General features: G+C 41.5%; 1 protein-coding gene across 5 annotated transcripts in view; it reads left to right on the top strand.

The window, feature by feature from the left end:
• Window positions 1-12,782, top strand: part of shtn3 (shootin 3) — a 32,134-nt gene that overhangs the window by 13,600 nt on the left and 5,752 nt on the right. For all 5 annotated transcript variants that reach the window (XM_026184875.1, XM_026184893.1, XM_026184901.1 and 2 more), the window contains exons 3-12: window positions 4,336-4,430; window positions 5,189-5,360; window positions 5,564-5,661; window positions 5,889-5,970; window positions 6,143-6,237; window positions 6,833-6,979; window positions 9,878-10,031; window positions 11,809-11,980; window positions 12,285-12,355; window positions 12,536-12,642. In XM_026184875.1, the coding sequence (XP_026040660.1) occupies window positions 4,336-4,430; window positions 5,189-5,360; window positions 5,564-5,661; window positions 5,889-5,970; window positions 6,143-6,237; window positions 6,833-6,979; window positions 9,878-10,031; window positions 11,809-11,980; window positions 12,285-12,355; window positions 12,536-12,642 (1,193 nt within the window). The remainder of the gene's footprint in view (window positions 1-4,335; window positions 4,431-5,188; window positions 5,361-5,563; window positions 5,662-5,888; window positions 5,971-6,142; window positions 6,238-6,832; window positions 6,980-9,877; window positions 10,032-11,808; window positions 11,981-12,284; window positions 12,356-12,535; window positions 12,643-12,782) is intronic.

Genomic DNA, 12,782 nt, shown 5'->3' on the forward strand with positions numbered 1-12,782 from the left:
TGAACGGGATTCTTCTGTCATACTGCATGTGACAACCACAAAGCAGCTTCTATTGTGCAGCTAGCTTCTGTTAGGTTTCTGTCAAGTTTGTTTCCTGAGTTTTGTATTAATGAAACTTTATGGTGTTTGTTTGAGACGCTGCTGGTGTAAGCTGGTTCACAAAATATAATACAGATGCATCACAGATACGCTGTCTGTGTCAGTAAAAAAAACATTTTCTATGACTTTACATACAAAAACATGTCAATTCAAGTTTTAGGTTTTTCATTTAGCACAAAGAGCAGGTCATTTTGTGTGATCCAGGCTGTGTAAATGATTCAGGGAGTAACTGTGTAAGACTCATTTAAACTTTAGATTCTTTAAACTGAGTACTCTGCAAACCCTGAACGCTGATCTAGTTGAATTGACCCTGCATGCTCCCTGTGCTGTTTACGTGCATTTAACTACACATTTCAGCTCTGCAGACCTCAACTGTGATTGGTCTGTGAGTGAGTGGCTGTAGCTTCAGAGACAGAGCAGGTCATCTATTAGTTAAAAGGTTGGTAGTTTGATCCCTGGCTGCTCCAGTCTGCATGCCAAATATTCTTGGGCAAGATAGTAACCCTGAGCTGCTCTGATGCAGTCGCCGGAGTGTGAATGTTACACAGAAAGCACAACCATAGGAAAAAGGCATGCTGTGTAAAGCACTTACAGTTTTTTCTGAATGCTTAAACCCTAACTGTGATTCCTGTAGCACAATCTCTAAAACTATTCAGACTTATGGCAAAACCACTCACTGAGTTTGCAAAACTAAAAGCACAAAAACTGCTTTGCACTCAGTTTGCAATTTTGTAACACACACTTTGCAAAACTGTAGGCACAATTCACTGCACAACACTCAATTACCAAATTTCCAACACACTCCTAGCAAAAGTATACACATGTATGGCTATCATTAACACTAATTTGCCAACTGTCTGGCACACTTTCACATGTGAAAACTTCTTTAGATAATTAGTTCACTTTGCAATCAGCCTAAGCACTACAATACAGGTAAGCTGTGTGTGCGGAGTACAATGGAGGGAGCAGAAAGTGTGAGAAGTAGAGGAGGCCGAGGAAGAGGACGTGGAGGTGAAGAAGTAGGATGAAGAGGACGACAAGGACAAGGAGGAGCAAGAGGAAGACGAGGAGGGGGGAGAGGAAGATGAGGAGGGGGGAGAGGAAGGGTAGGAAGAGTAAGAAATAGAATTGCTGATGACATCAGAGCTACAATAGTGGACCATGTAATCATATGCCAATGAGAAACACACCAATACCATTGATGTAAAAATACTGAAATTGCTAGATGACCAGATGCTGGGGGCAGAGGAAGCATGTTCACTGCAGACCAAGTAACCCATATAGTCATTATGGTGATTGCAAATAATCCTATACTTGGAAATAAACACTTGTGTTTGTTTTGATGTGTTTGAATAAACACCAGTACTTGAAGTTTGGATCCCTCTATGCTTATGGATCTATGACAGAAGTATGAGCTCAAACTGACACAGAGAAAGCAAAAGCCAGATGTGTTTTGTATTCATACCATCAGTGTGCAGTTGGCGCATTGTGTGCTTAGTAGATGATGGCTTGTGTGTACTGTTTGATACGGAAAGACCATTTTTACGAAGGTGTGAAGAGTTAATCTAGCTGTGTTTGCTTTTGCAAGAGAACTACAATGTTTTGATTATTGGGTGACAGGTTTTCTTATTTGTGTGAAGAGTTTTGCAAAATTAGCAAATAGTTACAAAAAATGTGCTTAAGCAATCAGAAAAAACTGTAAGTAGAGTAGAATTAGAAGAACCAGAATGTATTCAGCTTGCTCAGTATGCCAGTCTGTGTATACTTCTCTCCATCCTTTATTCCTGTAAAAGTAAGTTCTGTTCTTTCATATTTTAGCGCCAACATGAACTTTTGAGCTTCAGCAGAGGGATGCAGGCTCACCAGCAAGTACAAATACAAAAAATACTGAATGCTGCCCACTACAGCAGCTGTTCACTGCAAAGGTGTGGGTTACTCTGGAGTCTGACAGAAGTGTGCCGGTTTCATCTGTTTATGCCACTTCTCTGTTTCACACCACAGACAAATATGCCCATAAATATTTTGACCAATGCTAAATGCTACTGCAACAACAACAAAGAAAGAGGACAGTACATCAGAGTTATTACAGAGTCTCTGTGGCAAATGAGGAGGAGGGCAGGAACACATTTCCTCCTGCCTTCAGCTGAAGGAGTGAAGAGTATAATTAGATTTGGAGCTTGTATATTGATCAGGAAGGACTGTGTTAATGGAGCCAGGATGTTAGCAGCAGCTTCCTGTTGGCTCTAATACAATCCAGCGCCAGCTGCTGAGAGAGCCCAGGACTGACTGTGTCGCAATACCAAAACTTGTCATGTATTTCAGCTGTATTTGAAATACAGACTTTAGATTTACAGTTTTTTACAGACGCTAGGACACATTTCTCAATACTTAGGTCACGTTTGCAAAACTCCTCACACAGTGAGCACAACAGAAGTCTATGTGGGCTAAACTGAGGACCAGTTATCATTGTTTTGGCACAAAATGCATTCAATGACTACATCTCTCAAATTTCATGAATTATCTTCTCACTCAGACACAACAACTGCCAAAAATCTTTGTACGGACAGGACATTTTGCATGTGCTTACATACTGTTTTCAAAACTGTTAAACTTATGGCCAAAACAATAACACAATGCAAAACTTGAAAAGACAGCAAAATCCAACAGCAATATTTTATTGAAACATATTTTAAATCTAAAAATGCAGTTTAACCAGCCACAGCTGATTCTCATTGTAGATGAACATCTACACAGGTGTTACTCCTTCAGTCTTTCAACTCCTTCAATTCTGGCAGCCAGAAGATTCTTTCCTAGATGACATAAGATGTGATGTGGATGAGAATCTGTGGCCAAATGGAGAAGACCGAGTAGATTAGCATTACTATTGTATGTGTATCAGTGGATGGTGTGTATACAAATTCTTGTATTTTGGGATTACTTAGTGCAAAAAAATAAAAATACATAAACAAATATTAACAAATTCTGCATGATGTCTGATTCATTCCAGTAACATATATTGAAATTATAAACAGAGATGTGTCCTTGGTTTACACAAGAAAACACTGTGTAATGCTACATGTTGTTAGTGTTTTTTAGGTCATTGTTTTGTGGGTGACAAAGTGTGTTTGTCGGCTGTCAACCTTTGCTAGTGTTCTGGAAGAATGAGTTTATTTGAGACCTGAATGAAGTGTTTTGGTAGTTGTAGTGCATTTTGAATGTGAAATGAACTGCTTTGCCAAGCTGAAGGTCAGTTAGGAGGATTGTGTGAAGAGTTTTGCAAAAGTGACCTAAGTATTGAGAAATGTGTCCTAGCGTCTGTAAAATACTGTAAACTCTGGGGATTAATCATCAGAGCTCTGATGATTAATCCCCAGTAATCCCAAAATACAAGAATTTGTATACACACCATCCACAGTTACACCCTGAATGCAGCAGAGACGACAGCACAGTGAGACGAGTTGAGCTTTATTTTGACACGATAGCAAAGCTACTTCTCTCCTCTCACTCTCCATTTTTTTCACCAAGTCTCCAGATCTGGGTCATTTTAAAATAACCCAGGAGTCGCAAAGGCTCGGTGACACGTTCGACAGCTGTGAGCGTCTAACAACCTCAAGCCTGCTTCTTTCAGCTGTTTGTGTTAGCAGATACTCTCTGAGCAAAACGACACGGCACGATGCTCTGCATGCTTCTTCTCTTCTCTGCATCAAGGAGACAGATACTCACTCAAAGGACCTTTCAATGACTCACTTTACATGTTTAAATATCTGTCTTTCTGATTGGTCAAAACCTGCAACTCACTGTGGACATGCCATTGTTCGCTTAAGGTTCAATAAAGGTTACGATATGTACTGGAAACCTGATTTTTATTATGTTCAAAGGTCGAGTAGCTTCAACTGCATCTGTGTGCGTCTAAATAACAGTCGCTTGCAGCTAAAGTGAAAATTTGCTGAGCACTGATTTTATTCACAAATCTCGAGGTTTGATGCTTTTTTTGAAATGATGTTTTAATATTGGCTTCAGACATTAAAAAATGGTCATCTCTGTCAAAGTCAATTCATTCTGTGAATATTGTGTAAAACAGTAACAATAAAACCATATTTATGTACTTGCATTACTTATGCTGTGTTATTACTCAACATTTAGAGTATGAAAGCAAAACTGACACTCTGTGTGTGTGTGTGTGTGTGTGTGTGTGTGTGTGTGTGTGTGTGTGTGTGTGTGTGTGTACTCCTTCAGTGTCTCAGATGGTGATTGAGGAGGTGAGTGTTCTGCAGACTCAGCTGGAGATCGAGAAGTCGTGTCGGGAGAATGCAGAGGCCCTGGCCACAAAGGTTGCACGCAAACACGCACACACACACACACACACACACATACGCTGCTCAATAATCAATGCTAAGATTAGAATTATCAGGGCTCAGCTGGCAGTATCAGGAGGAGTGAGTCAGGATGACTGTGCACAGAGACGATTTGACTACATTATCTGTGTGCATTAATGCCTCCACTGCAACAGCTGTGTGGTTACATTAATGATGTAGTAATATGTCTAAAATACTTAGAACAGGAACAGCGATGATGGTGAACAATTATACAGTTTAAAGGTACGGAACAGATTTTCATGTTGATAAAAGTACTAATAATGCCTTAAAGTGCTGTCACTTTCTATCATTTCTTCCACAAACTGTTTGTCTCTCGCCTCCTGTTGCCGATTTAGTTTCTGAATAAATGAACTGATCGTTTGTCCAGTGTGACGCCTGACATACATGATGCCTGCCCAGATTATTATTATTGACTAAAAATAAGTTCTAAAAGACAAAAAAACAACAACAAATCATCATCACAGAGCATTAGAAACATCTCAACTCATAAAATAAAAGCAACGTAACCTGTCAGACCAACTAATGTTGTAAATGAAAAGAAAATAATCCAGACCAGAGCAAAAATTATTATTAAAATCTATTAAAATCTAAATGCAGTAAACAGGAAATGTGTGCTTCAGGATTGATCCCGGTAGTTTGTGATCTATGATTTCTGTGGCTTTAATCTCACTGAGCTGCTCTTACTGTCGACCCCTGTAACCTCTGACCTGCAGCTGAACTGTGAGAACAGGAAGCTGAAGTACCCGAGTCTGACGTCACGGCCGTGTTTGGACGAGCTGCTCCCCAGCATCTCCGACTGCATCGCGCTGGAGGCCGACGCAGACGCAGCAGACACGGGAGACTGCAGCCCCGACGTCTTCACGCAGTACCATCAGCAGGTTAAAGGTACAGCTCACCAAATGAGGTTCACCTTCCACAAACAGCAGGAACGTGTTCTGGAACAACGTTTTTGTCACGGATTCATTTTTACTCATTCATTCTTGCTAATAATATATTTTTAAATCACTGCACTTGATGAGTTTTCCAATACACTCCATAATTCAGCTGCTAATCTGAATAAATGAATATACTTCACTGTGTTTGCTCAGAGCTGAGGGAGACGGTGAACAGCTTGTTGGAGGAGAAGAAGAATTTTGTCTGTCAGATTCATGACCAGCAGCAAAGGATAGAAGAGCTGATTACACAGGTGAATACTGCACAGCACAAACATTACTGTTTGTGACATCATGGGTCACGTGATTAGTTTGTTTCTGGAAACATTTTTTCAGTCCAAACCTTTCTCTTATCATACAAGCTTAAACTGTGGGTCAGTGTCGCAATAGTCATGAAGATTTCATAAATAAAAATAGAAAGAGAAATAAAGTTTTTGTTTTTAAGACGTTTTCTGTGTGTTTGCTCTTCCACTGCGAGCAGTCAGAGAAAGATCAGACCGAGATGAAGCAGCTTCGTGAAACAGTCGAGCAGCAAAGCAAAACCATCAAGAGATTTAACAGAGGTGAGTCGAAATAAACTGCAGGCAAAGAGCAACTTAATGCAAAGCAGAGAGCTGGAGTAAAAGCACAAGTAACCTCATTCAGCATCACATTTATGCTGCTATGCTAATAACTCCAAACCCTTAGTGTAACATCAGTGCCTTTCTAAACATGCCCCCCCCCCCGTATCTGCAGTCTCCATGATGGCAGCTCAGGAGTACGAGGGAATGAAGGAGCAGCTCGACTTGGAGCAGAGCCTCCGAGTCAAAGCTGAAACTTATGCACACGAGGTAAAGAGTGAGTCACAGAAATGCGGCTGTACAGTCAAACACCTAAAGAAGCTTAAAATCTGCCTTTTCCTGTTTGTCTTGGCAGAGCAGAAATTTGAAATATGATTCATGGTGGAATCAAACACTGCTTCCAGTTTTCCAGCTGGCAAACACAATGACTAATCTTTCACTACGTTAATACATAAAAGCCATGCTTGCTGCTGCGGCTGCTGTCTCACCACAGCTGCAGAACTTAATCTTCATATTTTGCATAATCGGCATTTGAGAGTTTCTCCAATTCGTCGAGAGCACTTTGTGACTCCCACAGTTTTCTAAAGTCATTCATTCTGATAATCCAAGCTGAGCTTTGCTGCTGCTAGCTTCAGTGATAAACAGTGAACTGTGTTTCTGTGCTTGTAACTGATGTGTGTGTTAATATTGGTGAAATGTCCTGAATCTGGTTTTTACTGATCTGAAAAGTGAACAGTCTGTGGGATTAAAGCAGATTCTGTGCTGGTTTGTTTAGAGTAAAGATTCACAGACGGGCATTTCCTTCTCTCTTTCTAAAACTTCCTTTGTTCCCATTATCCTCATTATCGTCCTCGGTTTTCTGCAGATGCTGGTGAAGCAGAAGGAGGCCAACAGGCAAAGCATGCTGCTGCTGCAGAGTGCTGAGCCCAGCGTTCAGCTACTCAAAGCCCTTGAAGACGTTGCTGCTGTCACCAAAACCCTGGAGGAGGAGCGACTGCAGCATCAGCAGAAGGTAAAATATGAAGCCTCTTCTTCTGCAGCCTTAATTTCACTGCCAAGAAGGCGGAGTTTCTACTGCTGGAGCTGTGTGAATATATCCTGAAACAAGCAAATATGATCATCGTGCATGGTTAAGGATAATAGCAGAGGTGTGATTTTGTTGTGTTTACCTGTGAAATCATGTAGAGCAGTTAAATAATACTCTCAGTCAAAGCGGTGAGTGAGAGCTGTGCCTGTGCTGAAATATTTCCGCTGTGCTGAAAGAGTTTAAATATCTAAATTAAAATTTTATATTATTTTTCTTGTGTGTCTTGTTGTGGTTTCACTTCCGGGCTTTGCATTTTGTCTCTAGTTCCTTTTCTGATCTTCTCCACCCTCATTGGCTCCATCTGTTCTCAGTTCCTTCTGTAGTCCTGCCTCGGTGCTTCCTGGAGATTCTGCTTTTCTGGACATTTTGGAATTTTTGTTTTGATTTTTAAATGAGTTAAATCGGTTTAGCACTGAAGCTTGCTCTTTGCTAATACTCTTCTTTGGTTTGCATGTTGATCAGACAGTCCAATATATACCAATAAACAGAAAATATGCACATAGTCTGAAATGACACAGTCTACAGTACTACATATTTCTTGTAACATATTTCACACCGGTCCCATCATGACCTTGACTGAAGGAAAAATAAATACTGAAGGAGGACATGCAGAGGGTTGGTGTGACAGAGGAGGATGTTGGGATAGGGTGTGATGGAGGAAGCTGTGGCGACCCCTAAAGGGAGCAGCTGGAAGAAGAAGAAGGTTGTTAAAGGTTGAGTTTTACAGTTTTTTCTGAATGCTTAAACCCTAACTGTGATTCCTGTAGCACAATCTCTAAAACTATTCAGACTTATAGCAAAACCACTCACTGAGTTTGCAAAACTAAAAGCACAAAAACTGCTTTGCACTCAGTTTGCAATTTTGTAACACACACTTTGCAAAACTGTAGGCACAATTCACTGCACAACACTCAATTACCAAATTTCCAACACACTCCTAGCAAAAGTATACACATGTATGGCTATCATTAACACTAATTTGCCAACTGTCTGGCACACTTTCACATGTGAAAACTTCTTTAGATAATTAGTTCACTTTGCAATCAGCCTAAGCGCTATAATACAGGTAAGCTGTGTGTGCGGAGTACAATGGAGGGAGCAGAAAGAGTGAGAAGTAGAGGAGGCCGAGGAAGAGGACGTGGAGGTGAAGAAGTAGGATGAAGAGGACGACAAGGACAAGGAGGAGCAAGAGGAAGATGAGGAGGAGCAAGAGGAAGATGAGGAGGGGGGAGAGGAAGATGAGGAGGGGGGAGAGGAAGGGTAGGAAGAGTAAGAAATAGAATTGCTGATGACATCAGAGCTACAATAGTGGACCATGTAATCAACCGTGGAATGACCCTGAGGGAAGCTGGCCAACGGGTCCAGCCTAACTCGAGCCGCTACACTGTAGCAAGTACCATAAGGACATCTTGAAATGAGAATCGGTTAGTACAGTCACTTCGCACAAAGATTTGTAGCACTGCCATATGCCAATGAGAAACACACCAATACCATTGATGTAAAAATACTGAAATTGTACTTTACAGAATTGCTAGATGACCAGATGCTGGGGGCAGAGGAAGCATGTTCACTGCAGACCAAGTAACCCATAGAGTCATTATGGTGATTGCAAATAATCCTATACTTGGAAATAAACACTTGTGTTTGTTTTGATGTGTGTGAATAAACACCAGTACTTGAAGTTTGGATCCCTCTATGCTTATGGATCTATGACAGAAGTATGAGCTCAAACTGACATAGCCTACCTTGTGCACAGAGAAAGCAAAAGCCAGATGTGTTTTGTATTCATACCATCAGTGTGCAGTTGGCGCATTGTGTGCTTAGTAGTGGCTTGTGTGTACTGTTTGATACGGAAACACCATTTTTACGAAGGTGTGAAGAGTTAATCTAGCTGTGTTTGCTTTTGCAAGAGAACTACAATGTTTTGATGATTGGGTGACAGGTTTTCTTATTTGTGTGAAGAGTTTTGCAAAATTAGCCAATAGTTACAAAAAATGTGCTTAAGCAAACAGAAAAAACTGTAAAACCCTCAGTAATCCAAAGCAAGAGTACATGTAGTATAATAACTCAGGTGGTTGGTGACATTCTGCAGGTATCATAGTGTTATGGTTCAAAATATTGGGGATGGAGACGAGAAAAAACCACAATAACAACACTGGTCCGGCCGGGTTAAGTCAAACGATGATTTTAATGAACACACGCGTGGGAGATGGACACCGTATGCAGACAGCCTCAGATCTCAAAATGGTGGAGCATTGCTCAAACTCTTATAGCCTCTGGTTCTCCCACCTTATTATAAAAGCCTAAACATTCACATGCTTTCTCTCACACAGCGCCTAAGCTACGACCTTGGCTCCCTGTTTATCTGCTCCTGCTGAGATGGGGCAGAAAACTCCAGTATATTCTGTTCTCTTCTAATCAGACAAATAAGGCGATGACTCTCTGCAAACAGTATTTCTTCTAACATCATAAAACAATATCATTCATCCACAATAAATCAGCAGTCTAATGTAATGCAAATCAGTTTAACGAATGCAATAGTTATCAGCTTCTTCTAATTCAGGAGAATACTGCAAACTAAAACTACATAATAATTCACAATCTTTAATTAGGGGTATAACATGGCATAAAATAATATTATAATCTAACAATAGGTGAAGCTGGTCCTTTACTTTTTAGTTATTCCTTGATGAGATGCGGTGGTCATGTGATTTAATGGGTCTGATGGCCTTTCATCCAGTGCTGCATGCTTGGAAAGCCTTCAGTCTGGTAACGGTGCTTCTGTGTAGCTTGTTCTGAATCATGTGCTACGCCTGTGTGTAGGTGCAGAACCTGGAGGAACAGCTGGAGCAGAACCGTGTGAAGACACAGCTAGAGGCTCTGCAGAGGCAGCTGGAGCTGCTGGAGGTGGACAAGAAGGAGGCGGAGGGACGACTGGAGCAGGCACTGAAGAAGAACGAGGAGCTGGAGGAAAAAGGTGGGTGGAGGTGGAGACGCACACACATTAAGAGTGTCCCATAGAGAATATATACAGGAGGTGCACTTCACCAAGTCCTCAGGTGAGCATTAAAATAGAAGTTTAACATTAAAAGGAGACAGGAGACACACAGCATAGCAACAGAAAAAAACTATCTGTGATTGGCTGGCAAGAGTCTGCCTAAACAAACTGAGTGTAACACAGTGAAGTAGATTGTTGCTTTTGTAGGAAGACGTGATGAAGCTAAAGATAGAACAAACACTTCCTCTCAGACCTGTGGGCGCGTCTCTTCTTTCAAAGGACAGAATAATATTTCAGCTGCATGAAAACTGGAGTCCTGTTAAAACTGGGATCAGTGAAGCCTCATGCTGCTACATGTTATTTATGCACCAATACTTTTCCAGCCAATGTGGCATGTGTCAATTGACCCAGTTTTAGTGCTCAGATCAAGCTGCACCAGAATCAGACCGCTTCAACCTTCTGTTTTCCATTTTTGTTCCTAATAAAATGGACGTGCTGATGAATATGCAGAGGATTAGCAGGGGTGGACTCAATAACTCTGCACACCCACAGATTCCTCATTTTGTCAGCTGACATTATGTGTTGATTAAAACTTTAATATCATTGTGAGCCTAGTATAGAACACTGGAGGTGAAGGGAGGCTGTATTTACTGAATTGTGCCCACTGTGATCTTCTGGAATGAAAGTTTTCCACATTATAGATGAAAAAATTTGTTAAAATAGGAAAAGGGAATAACATACAGCAGCAGGCAGGCTGAATGGTAATCTGAGGCACCCATCAGGTCCCACACTCTGACATACAGAGAAAGACCCCACAGCTTTTAAACACAGAAGCAGGTGCCATGAGATGAGGTTCAGATAATTCTTGTATTCAAGTAAAATGTCACAAACTCACTGAAGCTGAATATGAGAGACAATAATACAAATATTAACTGTTTAAGTCTGGTTTAACTCATGTTTTTGTCTGACCTGCTCCCTGACTGGCTTTTATATTCATCCTCCATCTTTCCTTTGGACCGGGCAGCTTGTCTGTGTCTGTGTAGAGAAGCAGGTGGATGCTGCTGAAAGAGACGGACAGTCTGTGGGTGAGAGTCCTGCCTGCTGAGAGGATCCTGGGAGTTAATCAGCTCATTCCTGCTCTTTATGATATCACTGTTCAAGCTCACAGCAGGTCAACACGGCTGTGAGTCCACCGAGGGTTAGGTTAACTGCTCGGTCCCTAATGCAGTTAGCAAAGTAATCAATAATTTCTATGTTAGCTTTGAGTCTCTTTCAAGCACTTTTTCCTGAATCTTCTACAGACGAGGAGCAAGTAAGCGAACTGCAGCAGACTGATTAATGAGAAATAATCTACATTTATAATTCACATTAAGCAAAACTAAGTAAAAATAAAATATCCATGGTACAGTCAATGTTTTACGGTTTTTAGTGATTTTCTATTGTAGTATAATGTGAGGAGGAAACAGCTGACCCGACGGCTGATTAAATAAGAGGGTTACAGGTCTCGGTGCTTCGTGGCTCCTGTGTTTATTCCTCTGCTGATGCAGAAAGAAACAGGATGACTCCAGCCTCACAACACTGTCTGATACTCGTAAATGGGTCACATGATGTCAGGGCTAAAACCAGCAACCAATGACAACGGTTAAAAACATGACCAGATCCTGCTCTCTGAGTTTAGGAAGGAGCTTCAATGAAAGAAAATCATCATTCCAGCAGCTGAGAGGATTTTTAACCGCTCACGTTTTCTTCTCTCCAGTTCACGAGCTCCAGGAGGCCCAGAAAAAAATCGCCATGACAACCAGCACAGACCCTCCTCCTGCACCTGGGGTTGCGCCGCCTCCCGCCCCTCCTCCACAGCCACCGCCACCCCCTCCTCCTCCCCCTCCCCCTCCACCTCCGCCTCCGCCCTCCAGATGTAACCCCCTCAGGTGAGAGACCAGCGTTTGTCTCGGCCAATCAGAAAGTCTGGCTGCCAGTGAGGGCAAACACATGAATAAATAAATAAATATTAAGAGAAGGACTTAAAATCACGTATTTATTTTCCCGTATCTGATACTGAGAGTAACAACAATCTGATAAAAAGCTGATATGGATTTTCTTTCATATGTGAGATAAACATGTCGCTGAAGCTGTAATAGGAAGTAAATTTGACTATTTGCACATAAGTCTGACCTCGTGATTTTTCTTTTGTTTCTTGGTTTTTCATTTTGAATCATTTTGCCTGTTTCTCAGCTCTCTGATAGCTATCATGAGGAAATCTTCCAAAGGTTCCAAAGCCTCCGTGAAGGCTGAGCAGCCTCCTGGTGGGTTTCACCACACTGTTTTATATTCATGTATTGATAGACAGAATGTTATTGTTATTATTTATCATGATTGTTATGGTCAGCAGCGTGTTCTCAGCCAAAGCCAGCCTCAGAAATAAATGATAACGCTACGTTAATCCAGTAGGTGTAATTTGGGTTTGTCTCCCTCTGGCTGTCCAGCTGCTGCTGAAGGTGTGGATGACGTGAAAGTGAAGGCAGTGAACGAGATGATGGAGCGGATCAAACATGGCGTCGTCCTGCGGCCCGTCAAGAGTCAGGACACCAAGGTGAGACGGAGCACTGCACGCTGAGAGGCGTAACCCTAACCCTTTTTTTTCACAGCTAAATTTGAAAAACAAGGACACGACTGGAGTTACGAGTGCAGATGTGAACTCCAGTTTAAACCAGTAAATGTGCTGAGCTGCAT

Source organism: Astatotilapia calliptera, chromosome 2 (assembly GCF_900246225.1).
Source record: "Astatotilapia calliptera chromosome 2, fAstCal1.2, whole genome shotgun sequence".
NCBI classification, from domain to species: Eukaryota; Metazoa; Chordata; class Actinopteri; order Cichliformes; family Cichlidae; genus Astatotilapia; species Astatotilapia calliptera.